Source organism: Somniosus microcephalus, chromosome 11, assembly GCF_052327205.1.
Source record: "Somniosus microcephalus isolate GS21.2 chromosome 11, FLI_Smic_1.0, whole genome shotgun sequence".
NCBI lineage: Eukaryota > Metazoa > Chordata > Chondrichthyes > Squaliformes > Somniosidae > Somniosus > Somniosus microcephalus.
The window spans coordinates 134039330-134058842 of record NC_140997.1 but is presented as its reverse complement, the minus strand read 5'-3'; the positions used below and the strand labels follow the sequence as shown (position 1 = coordinate 134058842).

The 19513-nt window shown below is 47.7% G+C and overlaps 1 protein-coding gene across 3 annotated transcripts in view; it reads left to right on the top strand.

Moving 5' to 3' along the window:
* LOC147110894 (MAP kinase-activated protein kinase 2-like) overlaps window positions 1–14265 on the top strand; it is a 125941-nt gene extending 111676 nt beyond the window's left edge. For 2 of the 3 annotated variants that reach the window (XM_086001287.1, XM_086001284.1), the window contains 5 exons: window positions 2219–2294; window positions 3626–3750; window positions 6238–6323; window positions 7060–7140; window positions 9910–14265. In XM_086001287.1, the coding sequence (XP_085857413.1) occupies window positions 2219–2294; window positions 3626–3750; window positions 6238–6323; window positions 7060–7140; window positions 9910–10065 (524 nt within the window). In that variant the 3' untranslated portion in view covers window positions 10066–14265. Of the gene's footprint in view, window positions 1–2218; window positions 2295–3625; window positions 3751–6237; window positions 6328–7059; window positions 7141–9909 lie in introns of all 3 variants that reach the window. The other variant, XM_086001286.1, reaches the window with a different exon arrangement.
* Window positions 14266–19513: the final 5248 nt, after the last annotated feature.

The following is a 19513-nucleotide window of genomic DNA, read 5'->3' as shown; positions in this document are numbered from 1 at the left end:
AGGAAGCCCATGATGCAGCAAGCCAGAAGCGGAGACTGGCTGTGGCCTCACACGCAGTGAGTGGTTTAGCGGAAAAATGAAGCGTGTCATTTTACAATCAGCCTTCTGCTGGACGCCAGGTCCAGCTAGTGGCACAGGGCCTCAGAACATTTCAGCCCGCTTTTTAAAGAAGATTTCTGCAGTAAAATTCCTACTCATCCTCAGCCAAGAAGGTAGAGAGAGATTCCTCACTCCCTCTGCCGATGCCACTCTCACCCTATCATCAGATGCCAGGAGTATGCAGGAGTGATTTGCCCTCTGACACTCGTTCAGCCTCTCTCCCCAACAGCACTGGAGTACCAGTGGGGAAGTCACAGATTGGGTTCGGTGAGTGATGGTTAACTCTGGGCATGGGCAGAGTTCCAGGCACCGAGTGAGACATCCACAGATGGGAGAAGGAGAACACGGAGCTGCAGTGCTGGCACTGTGTGGAAACGCTTTGTGCTGATGCGGAAGGTCCACATGGATCCATGGCAGCTCCTATGCTGCTTCTGTAAGTGTAGCGTCCGGCCTGAGTGCCAGCAGCTCACATGACAATGCTTTGGTCTCAGTTTTGCAGAGGACTGATAGCCTGACCACATCTGATACTGTACAGGGTGTCTTCTGCCATGGGAGAGGGTTTCCTCACCAAGTCTATTCATCTGCATGGCTTTGGACTGTAGGAATCAACGAACAAGAGATGTTGGCCCCACAACATTGGGTTGCAATCCCAGTGCTCATGCCAGTATTGACCCCACCGGAGTTTGTGGGTCAGTGGGAAGGGCACCTCATTTACATGGGACAGGTGGGCGCAAGCGCCACTTCAGGCTCATTGCTGGTGCCCACCCATCCTATGACTGCCACAAACTCCAACGCCATGGTCTCTCTTGGCCCTCTGTGTAAGGGGGGCGGATCCCTCTAAAAATTATTTACTAATGATGACAAGTAAGGACTCAGCAATCCCATGCAACCAGCTGCAGGATTATAGGCCTTTTACCTACATTTCAACAATGACTACAATTCAAATTGGCTGTAAAGCACATTGGAATGTCCTGAGGTCATGAAAGGCACAATATAAATGCAAGTTCCTTCTTTCTTTGAGTCTCAAACCCATGGTCCCATCAAGTGCTGGATTGGGCAATCACCCCTGAAATGCCTAGCTTTTTTCATTTCCACTTTTCTACCAGCTTTTTGAGCCATTGTCTCCACCTGTTTGCCCCAAGCAGAAGTCATTACCAAGCCAGGGAACAGAATGATAGTTTGCTACTCTTACAGTGTAGAGATAGACACATCGTGGTCCAATCCTTTCTAGTTAGAGTTAGTCACCTGGTGTTGAATCTAACCTGACGTTTGTCTACCAATGCCCAAATTTGTCTCAATCTGCAGAGATACAGACAGAGCTGACTTCTCTTTCAGATGAGGAGTTAGCTTCTCTGCTGGTGGGAGTGTCATCAGCAAAGAGCATATCATCTCTTATGATGACCTCCCCTGGGTCCGTGATGAAGACTAGAAACTGAGTGGGACTGAGCACACTGCTGAGTTGAAACAAAAGGTCGTTTATGATGAACTGATATTTGATCCCCCCCAAGAAGTTCAAGAGCTCAAGATATACTACAAAAGGCCAACTTCTCCATGATACTATCTATCAAAGTCTCCAGCGATCTTGAGGGATCCTGCTCTAACTCCATGCTAGGTTTATATAATACATCCTGTAAATATAATGCACACTGCATCACATAGACATTACATAAGAACATAAGAACATAAGAAATAGGAGCAGGAGTAGGCCAATTGGCCCCTCGAGCCTGCTCCGCCATTCAATAAGATCATGGCTGATCTGATCCTAACCGCCAATCCACTATGACAGGACTATCTCCTGAATCTAACAGCATTAGACACACGAAAACAGGAGCAGGATCAGGCTACACGGCCCCTGGGCCCGCTCCGCTACCCACAGGGCCATGCCTATCCGAACCTAGACTCCATATAACATTATGTTATACACTCTGCTACACCGATATAACACCAGCACATAATGTGACTTCTGTAATAGTTTTGGGTGCCTTTAGTGAGGGAACAGTACAGTGATATTTCCATTCCCCTTAAGGATATGTTCCTCTTGGATCAATTTTTATTTTCAAATCAGTTTTTTTTGGCATTGCCCTGGATTGCTAGTAATGTTCTCCATGTGTCCTCACAGCCCCAGAGGTCCTGGGCCCAGAAAAATATGACAAGTCGTGTGACATGTGGTCCCTGGGAGTGATCATGTACATTCTGTAAGTAGCTGCCTCATTCATCTCCATTGCTTCTTTTGAACTATTTCCCCTCAATTTCTTCCACTGTTCTAAGTGACCAGATGTTTTAGGAGTGTAATCTGACAGACTGTTCATTTGATAAGTAGCAAACTGTAATCAGCACAACTCAGTGAGCCAGAATTTTCTGGATTACACTTATGCGGAAACTTATGATGGTTTCTACATCGATCTTGCCGACGGAAACTTGCGCCCAAATTTCCTGAGAAACTCATTAGCATACGTCTGAATGTAAAAACCACGTAAGTTGAGTGGAAATCGGCATAAATGATCGGGGCCAGAGGAAAGCATGGAATAGATGCCAGCTTTGGCCTTTAAATTCCTCTTTATCCTATTGACTTTATGGAAATTGGAGTTTGAAGCCATCAAACCAACATTTATGCAATTTAAGCACAGCGCATTTAAGAAAATGCAATTGTGGAAGCTTTTCTCTTTTGAATATCACTGATTCTGATGCCATAAAAAACATTTCAGAGATATTGAACATACAGTGCAGGTCTCAGTAAGGAGAAATTTTAAAAAATCACCAGAATTCGTCAACTCTGGGTCATGCTGCGCCTAAAATTTTTGGTGTAAGTTTAAGCCCGCTTGGAACGGGTGTAAATTCAGGAAACTCGCATTCTCTGGTCTTTTGCTTGGGGCTATGTTAATGAGCCATGTGCTGTTTCGGTGGAAGTAACTTGGGAGCAGCACAAATGATCCAGGAAATTTGCTCATATCAGTTAGGCACGAATTTCCTCGGAGGAAAAATACAGCACAACTCCACTCTTGCGCCGTAGTTACACTGAAATGTTCCAGGAAATTTCAGGCCAGTGTTGCAGTTCAAGCTAGCCAACAAAGTGTGCTGATGATTCAGTGGGTATGTGCACCATCCAGTATGATACAGGCTAGAAGGTCAAAGCTTCCATCCATGGCCTGGGATGAAGTGCCTAATCTCTGTTAGGACAATGGTAGGGGCTGACGAGAAAGGGGGAAAAAATCAGCCAGGATCGCCCTCATCTTGACTGTTGTTCAGTGACCTCTTCTGGAAATGTGTGCAAAGGTGAACACAGGGTTTGGCTTGACTATGATTGCTGCCACAGTCAAATAGCCTGTTGGCCTGCTCTATAGTCGCACACAAACAAAAACTAGCCACTTGGGTGAGGTACCAGAGGGTAGCCAGCACCTGTGGACCTGTTCCTCTGCAACAGTAAACTTCTTCAGAGGAGATGAGGAAAGCCTTGGGGAAACAAGATAGTTTGCCTCTGTACATGTTCAGCAGTGCTTTTTGCTAATCAACATACCTGTGTCCGCAGACTGTGTGGATATCCTCCATTCTACTCCAATCACGGCCTGGCCATCTCTCCTGGTATGAAGAAGAGAATCCGAATGGGGCAGTATGAATTTCCGAACCCAGAGTGGTCAGAAGTCTCCGAGGAAGGTAACTGGATGCGTGGAACTTGAAACCAAGTGTCTCTGCACTTGTATCACTGATAACCATAGACCTGCTGGCTCGCAGTCAGGTACATTCCAGCAGGTTTCGAATGTAACGCTCAGCTAACGTTTCATTCAGTATGTTTGTTCACACTTTTTCACTTTGTTAATATTTGGCAATGTTCTTATCATAGCTATCAAGCTATCATTTATTGTCAGTGATAGGGAATCAACAATTTAATTCACATGGACTCGATGCAGAGTAAAGCTCCCTAGGACATGTTAGAGGGACTCTTACTCTGCTTCTGACCTATGTCTGCCCTGGGAGCGTTTGATGGGACAGTGTAGAGGGAGCTTTACTTTGTATCTAACCCGTGCTGTACCTGGCCTGGGAGTGTTTGATGGGACAGTGTAGAGGGAGCTTTACTCTGTATCTGACCCATGCTGTACCTGCCTTGGAAGTGTTTGATGGGACAGTGTAGAGGGAGCTTTACTCTGTATCTGACCCATGCTGTACCTGCCTTGGAAGTGTTTGATGGGACAGTGTAGAGGGAGCTTTACTCTGTACCCGTGCTGCACCTGCCCTGGGAGTGTTTGATGGGACAGTGTAGAAGGAGCTTTACTCTGTATCTGACCCATGCTGTACCTGCCCTGGGAATGTTTGATGGGACAGTGTAGAGAGAGCTTTACTCTGTATCTGACCCATGCTGTACCTGCCCTGGGAGTGTTTGATGGGACAGTGTAGAGAGAGCTTTACTCTGTATCTGACCCATGCTGTACCTGCCTTGGAAGTGTTTGATGGGACAGTGTAGAGGGAGCTTTACTCTGTACCCGTGCTGCACCTGCCCTGGGAGTGTTTGATGGGACAGTGTAGAGGGAGCTTTACTCTGTACCCGTGCTGCACCTGCCCTGGGAGTGTTTGATGGGACAGTGTAGAAAGAGCTTTACTCTGTACCCGTGCTGCACCTGCCCTGGGAGTGTTTGATGGGACAGTGTAGAAGGAGCTTTACTCTGTACCCATGCTGTACCTGCCCTGGGAGTGTTTGATGGGACAGTGTAGAAGGAGCACACACTGCAGCATGTTACTGAACGGATTCACTGGGTCAAAACCACCTGCCAGTTTTTGAAGGTTTTGTACTTTACTTCAATCAGAAGCAGATAAGTTCACCAAATTAAGTGATTCGTTGTAGATCTTGGTGACTGCTCTGTTACTTGATCATCTTGTATCATGGGTTGAGGAGCAGCCACAGGTCATATTTGATGCTTGGAAACAACTTTGGCTGCATAGAATCAAACGAGGTGGAAATATGACATTGTCCTGCTCATAGTTACATCAGACAAGAACTTGAGAGAGAACAGCGAGACTCTCTCGGAACGGCACAAGTGTAAAACGTCCCCTTTCAAGTCACGATGCTGCGATTGTCTGAATAGATACGAATAGTCATCAATGAGAATAATGATTAAGCAGAGAGCTGGTGTAAAGGTAGTCAGCTGCTCTGTACCAAGCAATATTCAGTTCTCTGAATCCCTGATGTCTATACATTTAATGTATTCCAAGGTTACCCAACAGGTGTGATTAAGTTGATGCACTTTGACTGTAAGCAAGCTGACCAAGCACAGCTCCCACCCACAGTGCAGAACACTTTCAGATTTTAAATTCATCGGTTACGCTTCCTCAATGGCAAATTGCCTGCCAATGTGGAACAAACCAGGAGCTCTTGGATTCAATCCACACGGGACAGCCCTTGGCCCCTTGCACCTGGGAGGAGGGAAATCAGCCAGGGTTCCCGCTCCTTTTTAATATTCAATTTTGGGATGTGGGCGTCGCTGGCAAGGCCAGCATTTATTGCCCATCCCTAGTTGCCCTAGTGGTGGTAGCTCTTCTTCTTGAACCACTGGTAGTGGTTTGATACAACGGAGTGTCTCGCTAGGCCACTTCAGAGGGCAGTTAAGAGTGAACCACACTGGTGTGGAACTGGAGTCATACACTGGCCAGTTTGTGTAAAGGATGGCAGGTTTCCTTCCCTATGGGACATTAGTGAGCCAGTTGGGTTTTTACGACAATCCGACAGCTTCAAGGTCACTTTTACTGATCCCAGCTTTTTATTTATTCCCAAATTTTACAAACTGAATTCAAATTCTCAAACTGGCACAGTGGGTTTTAAACTCCCGTTCTCTGGATTAGTCCAGGCCTCTGGATCAGTCCAGGCCTCTGGATCACTAATCCAGTAACTATCCAGAGACTCGCACTGGAAAGTGCACGTATAGATGCCAGGTGAGGATCAGATGGGCCTTGCCCACAGTCTGATACCCTGCCCACGCTCTCTCGGCTCCCCGTGAAGAACGGCTGGTTTGAAGATTTCCCTGGACTGTGACCCTGGCACTTGGGCCTCCATTCAGTAACTGGAATTTTGGAGTCGTGTTTTCGTGGCGTTGAGCTGGGTGCATTGATGGCAGTCAGTTCTTGTAACTGTTGAATTTCCTTTCTGTGCAGCGAAAGATGTGATCCGGCAGGTGCTGAAGACCGACCCCACAGAGCGAATGACGATCACCGAGTTTATGAACCACCCCTGGATTAACGTAGGTCTCGGCATTCTCCAGCTTTTTCTTTCTTGACGTCACGCGCCAGTACAGCTGCATGGGATGGATACCGCACTCCGCATTTTGCAGGACAATATTTGAACTCTGCAGTTGTACTAATGTGTGTGGGAGCAGTAGAGTCGTCCGATCTCAAAGGTGTGTGTGTTAGTAATGAGGACGGCGCAATGCTAGTGATTACAACGCAAGTGTAGATAATAGCAGCATCACAAGAGTGGCTCAAGGTGTGCCTGTGCATTAGTCATGGATACACCACAACAGAAGAGGGGCTGTAACAGGACACCTGTATCAAACGTTAAGTGTAGAAAATGCATTCCCCATCCCTAGTTTCCTCCTCTCTTCTAAAGTTGTTTCTAGTCCTGTTAAGGCCAGTTGTCCTCTGCTATCTGGCTCAGGCTTTCAAATGCCAGCCTACCCTGTGAATATCAGCAAGCTATTAGACCAGGAAAGGGGGAGGTGATGGAATATCAGGGCCGCATCTGATCCTGTCCTAACCTGACGCCCTATCCAGCAGATGTCTCTGGATAGCAACCAGGAGCGGGTGTCCCGGCTGTGATGTTCCCGCTTCCCAAACTAGGCCAATTGTAGCAGCCTTACTGAATTAATGGCGCCATTTGAGGGGTGTGTTGTACGAAACAGAAAATGGTCTGTTATGGAGCGGCTTGTGGGAAAAGCGAGTTGACTGACCAAATCATTCAAATACCCTTTGTGCTTCCAGCAATCGATGGCGGTTCCTCAGACCCCACTCCACACGAGCCGAGTGCTTCAAGAAGAGAAAGATATGTGGGAGGAGGTGAAGGTCAGTGTGTTCTCACTCACATGTCAAACACAGTAGTACAGAATAAAAGGAACAAATGCTTGTGTTGTTGTAAACAGTATGGTTAGGAAAAGAAAAAGAAAGAACCTGCATTTCTACAGCACCTTTCATGACTTCAGAACATCCCAAAGTGCTTCACAGCCAATGAAGTACTTTTGAAGTATAGTCACTGTTGTAATGTGGGAATCGCGGCAGCCAATTTGCGCACAGCAAGCTCCCACAAACAGCAATGAACCATTCAGCTCTTTTGTCTGGAGACCAGGGAGAGCCACTAAACTGGAGACAGCATGCACTAAGACAGTAAAACACCGCTCCAAGTCACACCGGGTCACATTGAGAAAGGAGGGCAGGTGGGGAGGAAGCTTTGTGCAGGTGTATTGAACTTCTCTCTGAAAAAGTGAGGTAATCCACCATTGTTTTCCTTCATTTACCAACCGCATACACAAAGGAAGGAACTGGCCGAACCGATGAAGCTTCTTCATCCTGTCTCCATAATAGCCCAGTGCCCCGATCATTAAGGAATGGAAGGAACTTTGGGTGGGAACTCGTCCTTCAGGATTGTAATTTCCTGAGACCAGTGTAAAACAAAAGCTAACTCTCGGAAAAAGGTCAAGGCTTTCAAAGCACTACCTGATTACAAGGGGACAGGGTATTCAGGGAGGATAGGGGGAAGGAAAAGGTGGGGAGGTCAAAGCAGTTGACCCAGCACCACAGGAAAAGCTATGATACAAAATTCTGTGGCCAGGAGTTTCCAAACAGAACAAAATAAGAGAACGACTCGTCAGGTTAGAGTGATAGAAGATAAGTGAGAAAAGGCAGGTTGTGTTGATGGGAGACTTCATCCAGCCCAGTGTAAGATAGGCATGCCCAATCAGGAAAGATAGACATAGGTCAGCTTCCATATGCACTGTGAAGACACCCCTCTTTACCCCTCCACCATCTCTCTCTACCTCTCCCCTGCTTCTCTGCTTGTGTGACATCCAGTCTTGGATGAGTCACCATTTCCTCCAGCTAATTATTGGGAAAACCAAACCCATTGTCTTCAGCCCCCAACACAAACTCTGTGCCCTTGCCAGACTCCATCCCCCCTCCCTGGCTGCTGTTTCAGGCTGAACCATAATGCTTGCAACCTCAACATCAATATTCAGCCCTGAACTGACCTATCGACCCCATATCTTTTCTATTACAAAGGCCGCCTACTTCCACCTCCGCAATATCGCCCACCTCCGCCCCTGCCTCAGCCCATCTACTGCTGAAACCCTAATGCTTGCCTTTGTCATCGCCAGTCTTCACTATTCCAATGCTATTCTGGCTGGTCTCCCACCGTCCGCAAACTTCAGCTCATCCAAAACTTTGCTACCTGTATCCTTTCCTGCATCAAGTTCCACTCACCCATCGCCCTGTCCTCAGTGTCCTACATGGGCACCCATCCCCCAGAGTCTCAAATTCCAAATTTGCATCCTTTTGTTTAATCCCTTCATGGCCTCGGCCCTCCCTATCTCTGTAATCTCCTCCAGCATTGTGCACCCTCCCAGCCGAGCTCGCTGGCTCCCCACTCTCAATGGTGGTCTTGAGCTGACTAGGCTCCATCCTCAGGAATTCCTCTGCCTCACTCTCCCTCTTTAAGACCCTCCAAAAGGCCAATCTTTGACCAAGCTTTTGGTCACCTGTCCTAATATCTCCTTCTTTGGCTCAGCGTCCTTTTTGTTCCTTACGGCTCTGTGAGACACCTTGTGACCTTTTCTACATTAAAGGCACTATATTTCTCACGTTGTCGTCAGTGCAATGCATGACTGGTTCTTGACTCAGTCCATCAATGAGCCCATAGGATGCAACTCTTTTCTATACTTGGTCCTTGTGAGTGTTTGATGGGACAGGGTCGAGGGAGCACGTTGAGCGATTTTGGACATTGCGTTCCTTTTAACGCCCTCTCCAAAGCACGTCCGTGCATGCAGCCGGTGCCAGTGCATATCTGACCTGGGAGAAAGTGGCAGAGATCTAAAGATCACTCAGTCTTCAATCACTATGCAGAATATGTGCAGCCCCACCAGAACCAGGCTCTGTGACAGGTTTGCATTCTTCGCTGATCACAGTTTCAAATAATTTTGACATTGTTTGCACTAGATGGTGTAATCAGGAAGTTTGTGACACGTAGCATGAGTTTTCATAAATTCAACTATTTGGAACCTCAAACTGCTAGAATGATTCCACCCAAATTGCAGTCATTTAATCAGTTAATTATGACTTTTTTTGATTAATAATTGTACTTGACAAATTAGCCAGCTAAATATGAGAGTTTCAGCAGGTGAATTAAACATAGATTTCATTTAAACTGCAGGTTGCATTCTTTAAAATCGGACCGCTTAGTGTATTTTTAGTCTTTGATTTATCTTGCACATCCCTCTCTGTCAACCTACAAAACACGAGAAACAGAACCACAAACATGCACTTCGGATTCCTAAATCTCGATTTGCTGATCAGGTAGCACAGGTAGTTTAGACCCGACCTTCAGCCTCCCGCTGAGCTCACTGCCTGAAACAGCACATTGCACGGTAGATTCTGCACAGCAATCATTGCAATCAGCAGGCAGTGCTAAAATAACGGCGCTGCCTGCACTCTTTTTATGAGCGTGAGCAAACTTCGCCCTGCTTTTTGGGCTTTATCGAATTTTTTAGACTATAGATTTTACAAAACACCTCAGTGTCCAAGTTGGTTATTTGCTCTAATGCTGTGTCCTGCACTGTGGTTTAGGATGAAATGACAAGTGCACTCGCCACTATGCGAGTCGACTACGACCAGGTGACAATTAAGGACTTGGACAAAACCAGTAATCCCCTCCTGAACAAGAGACGGAAGAAGCAGACTTCATCGGCAAGGTCCTCATCGGCGATCTGCAGCAACCAGTGAGGGAGAGGGGCACACCGCGACAGGGCTGGAGATGGCTTTTAATACACAGCAAGAAACCGAAGGCTTTTAAAACTCCAGTACAGCCAGACTTCGGCCTGTCCAAAGGCTGGAGATTCTCAACACAACAAAAGGACGTGTTTCTAGTGTCACTGACAACACAGCCGGGAAAGAGAAGGCAGCAGGACATACTGTCCCTGGGATTCCAAGCCCCTTCCTTTCTGTACCGTTGTGTTGCACCTTTTATTAAGAACAGTGTTTGTCCTGGCGTTTTAATTTGGCTGAAAGTTTGCATTGACATTGATGAAAGAATGGCAAAGAGGGAAAAGGTAAGCAATTAGGATGGATTTTAGTGGCCTCATTTGTTAAGTGAGCAGTAAAAACTGAATGCACAAACCATGTGTGCTATTGCTGTCGGACTTTTGGGTCCGTCTGCTGTGAAGCAGCAATGGTCGAAATGCCATCTGCGATCAGTAGCGGCTTTTAGGATGTAGAATGAGAGGCTGACTCTGGCAGCCTAGTGTATCCTAGTGGAGCTGCAAGAGAAACTCCAGGCACTGCACAACCTGTGTGTAAAAGCGTGTGTGATCAACTCCTTAAAACCGTGGGAGTCCAGGCTCACACATGAAGAATGGCCACTGGCAGAAGGTACCATGAGGCAGGTTGCTGGCCCTGGAATCTCTACCCCAGCAAAGAGCCAGCAGCTTCAGGAGAGGAGTGGGGCAAAACAATCTAAGTGGAGCACTGAAAAAGTCAAGAGGCAAAATCAAACGTGTGGCTGAGACTGTGGTTAAACCCCCACAATAAAGACCGCTGCCTGATGCTTTTGTGACAACCCATGGGCAGCTGAGGTTTTTTTAATCATTCAGGGGATGTGGGCGTCGCTGGCAAGGCCAGCATTTATTGCCCATCCCAAGTTGCCCCTTGAGAAGGTGGTGATGAGCCGCCTTCTTGAACCGCAGAGGGCAGTTTAGAATCAACCACATTGCTGTGAGTCTAGAGTCTCGTATCAGCCAGACCGGGTAAGAACGGCAGATTTCTTTCCCTAAAGGACATTAGTGAACCAGATGGGTTTTTACGACAATCCGGTAGTTTCATGGTCACCATTACTGATACAGGTAGACTACCCTTTATCCGGACTTCCGAAAACCGAAACCCTCTAAAAACCGAAGGTTTTTTCGTTCAGCGTAAGTCGTGCGTACGAACGAAAAAACCTTCGGTTTTTAGAGGGTTCCGGTTTCGGAAGTTCGGATAAAGGGTAAGTCGTGCGCACGACCCCCCGCCGACCCCCCCCCCGGCGGACCCCGCCGGCCCCGACAACCGCCGACCCCGCTAGCCCCGACAACCGCCGACCCCCCCGCGGACCCCGCCGGCCCCGACAACCGCCGACCCCGCCAGCCCCGACCCCCCCGCGGACCCCGCCGGCCCCGACAACCGCCGATCCCCCCCGCCGACCCCGACAACCGCCGACCCGGCCAGCCCCGACCCCCCCGCGGACCCCGCCGGCCCCGACCCCCGCCGACCCCGACTGACTTACGCTGAGCGTCAGCGTAAGTCGTGCGCACAACCCCCCGCCGACCCCCCCCCCCCCGCGGACCCCCGCCGACCCCCCCGCGGACCCCTGCCGACCCACCTTCCGAAATCCGAAATTCTCCTTTATCCGAAACTCGGCTGGTCCTGAGGTTTTCGGATAAAGGATAGTCTACCTGTACTAGCTTTTTAATTCCAGAATTATTTAATTAACTGAATTTAAATTCCCCAACTGCCCCAATGTCTCCGGATCATTAGTCCAGGCCTCTGGATCAGTAGTCCAGTAACATGAGGTACTAATGAATAGAAACATGTGAATTATTTTTGGGAATGTTTTGGCATCAAGGTAAAACTATTCACTAAATTGTAGGCGAGGCAAACTTGCCATCAGATTACAGATAAGTGAAATGTGTATTTATAATTAAGATTGCCACCCGATTGTCCTGATAACTCAGAGGTAAAAGACTTGCATTTGTTAGCACCATTTATGACGTCCCAAAGTGCTTTACAGCCAATGAATTACTTTTGAATCATAGTCACTGTTGTAATGAAGGAAATATGGCAGCCGGTTTATACACAGCAAGATCCCACAAACAGCAATGTGATGTTGCCCAGATAATCTGTTTTCGTGATGTTGATTGAGGGATAGATATTGGCCAGGACACCAGGGAGAACTCCCCTGCTCTTCTTCCAATAGTGCTGTGGGATTTTTTGCATCCACCTGAGAGAGCTGACAAGGCCTCGGTTTAATTTCTCACCCGAAAGGCGGCACCTCTGACAGTGCAGTGCTCCCTCAGTACTGCACTGGAGTATCAGCCTCCTCTGAGCCATTCTGTTCTCTGGAAGTTCCCAGATTTGATCCCCGGACTGTGCTGCATTATCTGAGCTCAGCTAAGGCAGCAGTAATGCTACAATTGGCTGGAGCCACTCTGCCGAGGGAAGGGGAAAAGGGCCAGGATTCACGCTCCTGATCGCTACACAGCATCCCCTACTGGAAGTGCGTGTGCACAAATGCTGGGCGAGGATAGGATTGAGCTAGACCGCAATGCCATGGCTCACTCACTGCCATGGCTCTCTCATGAATGATGGCCACTTGAATGAGGAGGCTGCGTAGTACTTGGGGAACTGTACCCCTCTCGGGGAGTTCATGCCTTCAGGAGATGAGAAAGGTACAGTTTTTTACAAACGATTGCTGACTGTATTTATGCCCCCTGATGGTACTGTGTGTTCATGTACGGGCGTGCTGTGCCAGCGAGGGGTAGTTTGCAGGTTTGTGCCCATGATTTCCCCCAAGCAGAGGAGGGGAGGCCGAGCAGACAGCACCTCCCAGTCAGGCAATGAGAAAAGCACAGGGGTCCTACAGGTTAAAGTAACCAGGGTCAAAAATATTTAACTCTGCTACAGTTTTTCCTGCGGGGTGTCTGACACACACACACACACACACACACTCACTATCATCCCCAAACCACAAAGGGTTGTGAGGCAATGGATTGCACTACTGCATTTAGTGAGTGAAGCAGAGATCATGTCAACTATTTAAGAACAGGTTCGATAGGTGGTTGAAGGGAGATAATGAGATAAGAGAACAGGTCGGACCCACGGGATTAGGAATACTGTTTGTATGGAGGATAAACACCAACACGGTTGAACCGAACGGCCTGTTTCTGTGTTATAATTTCAATGTAATTCTTTGTAACCAAGTTACCGAGAAATCCACATAGGTAGAGTTTCTGATGCCTGACATGGAGTGCACACTGACTCCCTGTAGGGACATTCCCCACTTACCTAAATCTAAAGAGTTTTGGTGCAGTTTGAAAACAGCCATGTGTGCACAGGGGCTACTGCTGGAGTAGAACCAGCTAAAACAGCACAAAGTATCCTTGCTGCTTGTCCAGCTAGGAGACATAGTGGTTAGCACTGTTGCCTCACAGCGCCAGGGACCCGGGTTCGAATCCGGCCTCGGGCGACTGTCTGTGTGGAGTTTGCACATTCTCCCCGTGTTTGCGTGGGTTTCCTCCGGGTGCTCCAGTTTCCTCCCACAGTCCAAAGATGTGCGGGTTAGGTTGATTGGCTATGATAAATTGACCCTTAGTGTTAGGGGGATTAAATACGTGGGGTTACGGGGATAGGGTGGGATATGTGTTGGTGTAGGGGTTATGGGGATCGGGTGGGACATGTGTCGGTGCAGGCTCAATGGGCCGAAATGGCCTCTATCTGCACTGTGGGGTTTCTGTGATTCTGTGATTAACACATTGGCTTGTAGAGATAGCTGGAGCCAAGTGGCCCCCAATATTGTCTGTACCCCTCCAGGACCTAGTAAGGAACCAAGTTGGTTGGTCACTCAATTGTGCTTGAAGTGCTGTGGAACTCCTGTCGTAGGTATCAGATTATTAAATCTGCCACACAGGGTTGAGTTGGTTCCAATCTTCCATCGGCAGGCATGTTATTGTAGAGCCATCTCTTCCCCAAGATACCGACTTATGTCCCACCTAAGGATCATTGTCACCATTTCACATCACAGCAGTAGTAGTAACTCAGGACTGTGCCTGGTTCTCAGACTGATAACCCTCTACACTACTTACTGTGCCACCTATCTTTGTGTCATTGGCAAACCTGGATATATGGCTCTCTGTTCTGTTATCCATGTCATTAATAAATATAGTGAATAGTTGACGCCCTGAGCACTGATCCTTGTGTGACACTATTAGTTACTTTCTTCTAATTTGAGTACATTCTAGAAGAAGAATGAGAGGTGATCTCATTGAAACATACACATTCTTACAGGGCTCGACAAGGTAGATGCAGGGAGGATGTTTCCCCTGGCTGGGGAGTCTAGAACCAGGGGTCAGAGTCTGAATAAGAGGTCGGCCATTTAGGACTGAGATGAGAAGAAGTTTCTTCACACAGCGGGTGGTGAATCTTTGGAATTCTCTACCCCAGAGGGCTGTGGAGGCTCAGTCGTTGATTATATTCAAGACAGAGGTCGATAGATTTTTGAATATTAAGGGAATCAAGGGATATGGGGATAGTGCAGGAAAGTGGAGATGAGTTAGATGATCTTGTTAAATGGCAGAGCAGGCTCGAGGGGCCGAATGGCCTACTCCTCCTATTTCTTATGTTCTTATGATGGAAAGTACATCCTTAGCAAATCAGAATCTTGCATCAGACCAGTCATCAGCAGGAGGTCACCAGCAGCCCACCTCCCCCTTTATCTGTGGCCTCTGGGGGCTGCGGTTTCTGCTCCAAATGTCTCTGGACCTCTGCTTGTAGCTTCACTGTCTGTCGGCTGTTGGTGGAGGTGGGATTCAGTGCTGTTGGTCTTGTAAACAGCTGATAGCGAGTTGGCAGCCCATTTTACACCTCTCCCCATTTTTATTCCCGTTGTCGTCAATGGGAGAGATGTAATTCCGGCTGCTGATTCGCTATCACCCATTTTACACTATCGCACAAAGTTAAGTTCGACCCCATTGTGTCTGGAACCCATTAGACACCGAAAAGTCTCAGCAGCAACCTTCAGAGCCGCCCATGTACTGGCCGGCTTTGGTGGTTTTGATTGTATATTTTTACAGTAGGCATAGGTGATGATGGTAGACTTGAAATGCCCCTTGCAATGTGCAGGCAGCTCGTTCCACTCTGTGGCTGCACCGACCCCCATTCACAGTCTGCAGGTGGGTTGATCTCCGATAACGATTCGGGCTTGTCCAGCCAAATGGCATTTTCCTGCTGCTAAAATTCTTTGTTCTGAGCACACGTGCAAAGCGACAGCAGCGAACATCGAACGATTAACCAGCACTGAAGTCCAAGTGAATTCAGTCTGGTCGAGAAACTGCTGTAATGTAGGAGAGGTAGCTCTTTTAATAACAACAGAAAATGCTGGAAAAACTCAGCAAGTCGGGCAACATCCGTGGAGAGAAATTTGAGTTGACGTTTCGGGTTTGACCCTTCTTCAAAGCCCAGTTTTGAAGAAGGGTCAAACCCGAAACGTCAACTCAAATTTCTCTCCACGGATGTTGCCTGACTTGCTGAGTTTTTCCAGCATTTTCTGTTGTTATTTCGGATTTCCAACATCTGCAGTGTTTTGCTATCGTCGTAGCTCTTTTCTTGCCGATTACTGGGAGCAGCCATGAGCATTTAAACAAGACGCCCGCAGTCTGCTGTCCCCAGGGGTCACGAGGTCGTGCAGTGTGTGTTTCCGGTAGAGCTGGCAGCAGATCGCAGCCTCCGGGATTACATGATCTGCGGATCTTCCGGATAATGTACAAAAACGGAAGAGCCGTTACACAGGAGGGGCGAGCTGGTTATATGCGAGGAATTAAATAAATGTGAAGGGGACATTACGGCTGTCAATTTGGATTCGAGGCAGAAGCAGAATATTCTAAATACAGGGCGGTCAGACTAATGCAAGACCGAAAACTGCTTCAGTTGAGAATTGTAGTGTTTTCAATTGGTTTCAAAGATGTGATACAGATCCCACTTGTGAAACTGACAAACCATCGTAATTACCAGCACTGTGACAGAGGCTCCGACCACTGCCATGCGAATTGACCTCTTTCTGTTGACAAGGTTTAAGTAAATAGTCTGGGCTTTATCAGTTTGGTCCTGTAAACTAGTTAAGGTTCATGACTTTTTTTCCCTATTTCTGTACGCTCCTGTATTGGGCATGTGACTGTACCCGTCTTGCAAAAAGAAAGAATTTGCATATGTGACATTTCATCATGTGTCTCAGCAATGCTTCATATACAAGGAATTACTGTCGTCACGTAGGCAAATGTGACCGCCAGCTTGCACACAGCAAGATCCCAGAAACGAGCAGCAGCCGGAGAATGACTGACTGATTTGTTTTTGTTTGAGAGGGGAATGTTAGCCAGGGCACCGGGAGAACTCTCCTGCTCCTCTTCAAGAAGTGCCGTGGGACATTTAACATCCACCTGAACCGGCAGACAGAATCCCAGTTTAATGTCTGAGCTTCATAATGGGACCTCCAATCATGCAGCACTCCCTCAGTTCTGCACTAGTGTCAACCAGATGATGTGCTCAAGTCCTGGTGCAGCACTTGAACCCACACCTCAGAGGTGAGCGTACTACCAACTGAGCCTCGCTGACCTGGGAGCAGTGAATGCTTGCTCCTATTATCCAGGTAATCTCTTCCTCTGGTTTTTTTATCTTCCTTTCTCTGCTCCATAATTGACATCCCCAAACAGTTAACATCCAAAAGGGGTGTGAAGCCTGGGAAAGGTTAAATAAATTACTCAAGCTGCTCAGCTGTCAGGAACCGCGCCTTAACCATTAACTTGCTGGTCTAACCAGATCATTTTAGTTATCAAGTAGACTGGCTCTATGTTCTGGGACTAGGGACAGGGTCACTGGCAAGGCTTGGAAACTAAGCAGAGCCAGGCCTGGTTAGTATCCTGGAGGGGTGACCATCAGGGAAGACCAGGTGCAGAAGGTCGTCACGGAAGGAGCCCCGAGGAGGGGCGGTTGGTGAGGTGGTCACGGAAGGAGCCCCGAGGAGGGGCGGCTGGTGAGCAGGCCCGGGCGTTGGGCTGAAGATTGTCAGACAGGAGGAATGGTGGAAATGGATTGGCGGCGCGCACAGACGCAGCGGCTTTGCTTCTCCCAGGGCGGTGCTATTTACATTTAATGTTAATGTTATTTGTACTGGACTCATGGGAGCTTGCAAGATCACATTACGTTGTTCATGTACTTGTGCATTGTACAATGACAATAAAGTTGAATTATTAATTATTATTGTTTATCGCAAAGTTAATTGAGCTCACTGCCTTTAAGGTCACCACGGAATAGGAGATTGGGGGAACTGTGCTTCAGGAATCAACACTGTTTACAGAAGTCAAGGGTTGTGCCCTGATCAAAAGGATAAGTACAACTGCTCACGCCCTGAAGACACAGCCACACCAAGTATGCTGACACAACACCCTCTTATTTTGTTTTCAGGATGTGGGCGACACCGGCAAGGCTCTATCCCCAGTTGCCCCGAGGGCATTAATAGTCAACCAAATAGTACAGGACTGGGGGCGCATGTAGGCCAGACCGGGTAGGGGATGTAAGTTCCGTTCCGTTCCCTGAAGGACATTGAACCAGTTACAGTTTTTGTGACAATTGGCAGCTTTCATGGTTATTTTGTCTGGTGCTAGTCCACAAATCACTAGATTTAATGAATTCACTTTTCCCCACTTGTGGTGGGATTTGAGCACATGTCAGTACCATAATCACTAAGCTACAGTACCTCAACTCTGATAGTTTACCCCACCCCCCCAAACACTTGGAGCTGGAGAAGAAAACCTGGGTGTTACAGTTGGCCAGAGCTGTTTGCAGCCTTCCCTTGTCACGTGAGGTACAAGCGAAAACTCTAAACTAAAAGACAGCACCAAAAGAAAGATTCTGAAATCAGCTCAAACTGGCCGATGACCAGTACTGCATGCTGCAGAAATCTATACATCTACAAACTCTTTTACTTCCCTAAGTTTTAACAAAAATTGGTTTGCTTCTGCTAATATTTCCAAACCGATTGCTTCCTTGTAGTAGAACGCAGCTTTCCTGTGTTCCAGACTTTGAATCTTATTTTATTGGAAAGCAATTTGGATTAAAGGAAATGTGTTTCTGCTCACAAACCACCTGAGTTTCTATTTACTGTTACACTTGGAACTTTCACTAATTGCAGTTCCCCGCTGCCCCAGCCTGCAGTAGCTGGACGGAGACTCGCTGGCAAGTGTGTCCTTTGCCAGCCAGCAGTGTAACATGATGCCCATGCAGGCAGTGGCACACAGTAGTAATCATGGGATTGCCATCTTCCACGAGGACCACGCCAGTCTTCTCTACTAGGGCTGGAGGGGAGGGGAAGGGTGGAGAGGAAGAGAAGGGATGCAGAGCAAACAAGGGGGGAATTTGGAACCTGGGTTAGCCCACACTACTACTTACATCGCCCAGAGGTCAATTAAAGGCCAATGTTCGCAGAGATATTGGAGGGATGGAGGTGGCACATGAGGTCCAAGTAATGCTACCTGAAATGATGGCATTAGGCCAAAAGCAGGAATTGGCACTGGCGGAAGAAAATCCATAATCCCCAATAAGAGGTGGTGCTGAACAAAGTGAGAGGAAGAGAGACTCGCTGTTTGTTGAGTCGGGTGCTGACATCAGAATTCCATCACTGCTTTAAGTCTCCAAAATTAACTCCTGAGAAATTCGGGCACAAATTAACAACTGTTGGGACAGACATGTCCCATCCATCAAAATCTGGTAGTTTAGGAAGGCGAATTGCAACCATGTGGTTTACATGAGGCTGTCGAAGAGAAATGAAGCCCCTAAGCAGATCATACTAGTAACACGCGTCCAAGGAAGCTGGAAAAATGCCTCATTTAGACAGAATCCCAGGATGTACACTCACCCAAGAACTCCAAATGCTGGCAATCATTCTGAGGGGAAATAACTGGGGTCTCCATATCCCAATGGTATCTATGGAGACCAGAGAGAAACCAAGCAGGGCAAGTAAAGTCATCCTCCTGGGCGAAGGTTAAAAATGTATGGGACTCGTCCACTGGTTTAACAGAGGGACGATGTTTGAACATTTTCCACAGACCCAAGGCAGCTGCTTTAGGATGCAGAAAGTGAAAAACCTGGAGAATTCTAGGTAGTTTATGAAGTGATTCTGTCCAGCAGCAGAGTTTTGAAGGGTCTGATACTAACTGCTCATTGCACAATTAACTGGGCAAAATGAGATCTGACGAGGCTGTGGTGGATCATCCCCTTCTTCCCACATAGCAGACTCCTCGCCTAACTCACCGGCTTTAGTGGGCGGTTCTCTCTCCCTAATGCTGCAAACTGGTGAAGGTTAGACATAAATTGCATCAATACTGTCAGAATATCAATTGGCCCATGAAGAACCCATGTGGTAAGATGTGTAGAG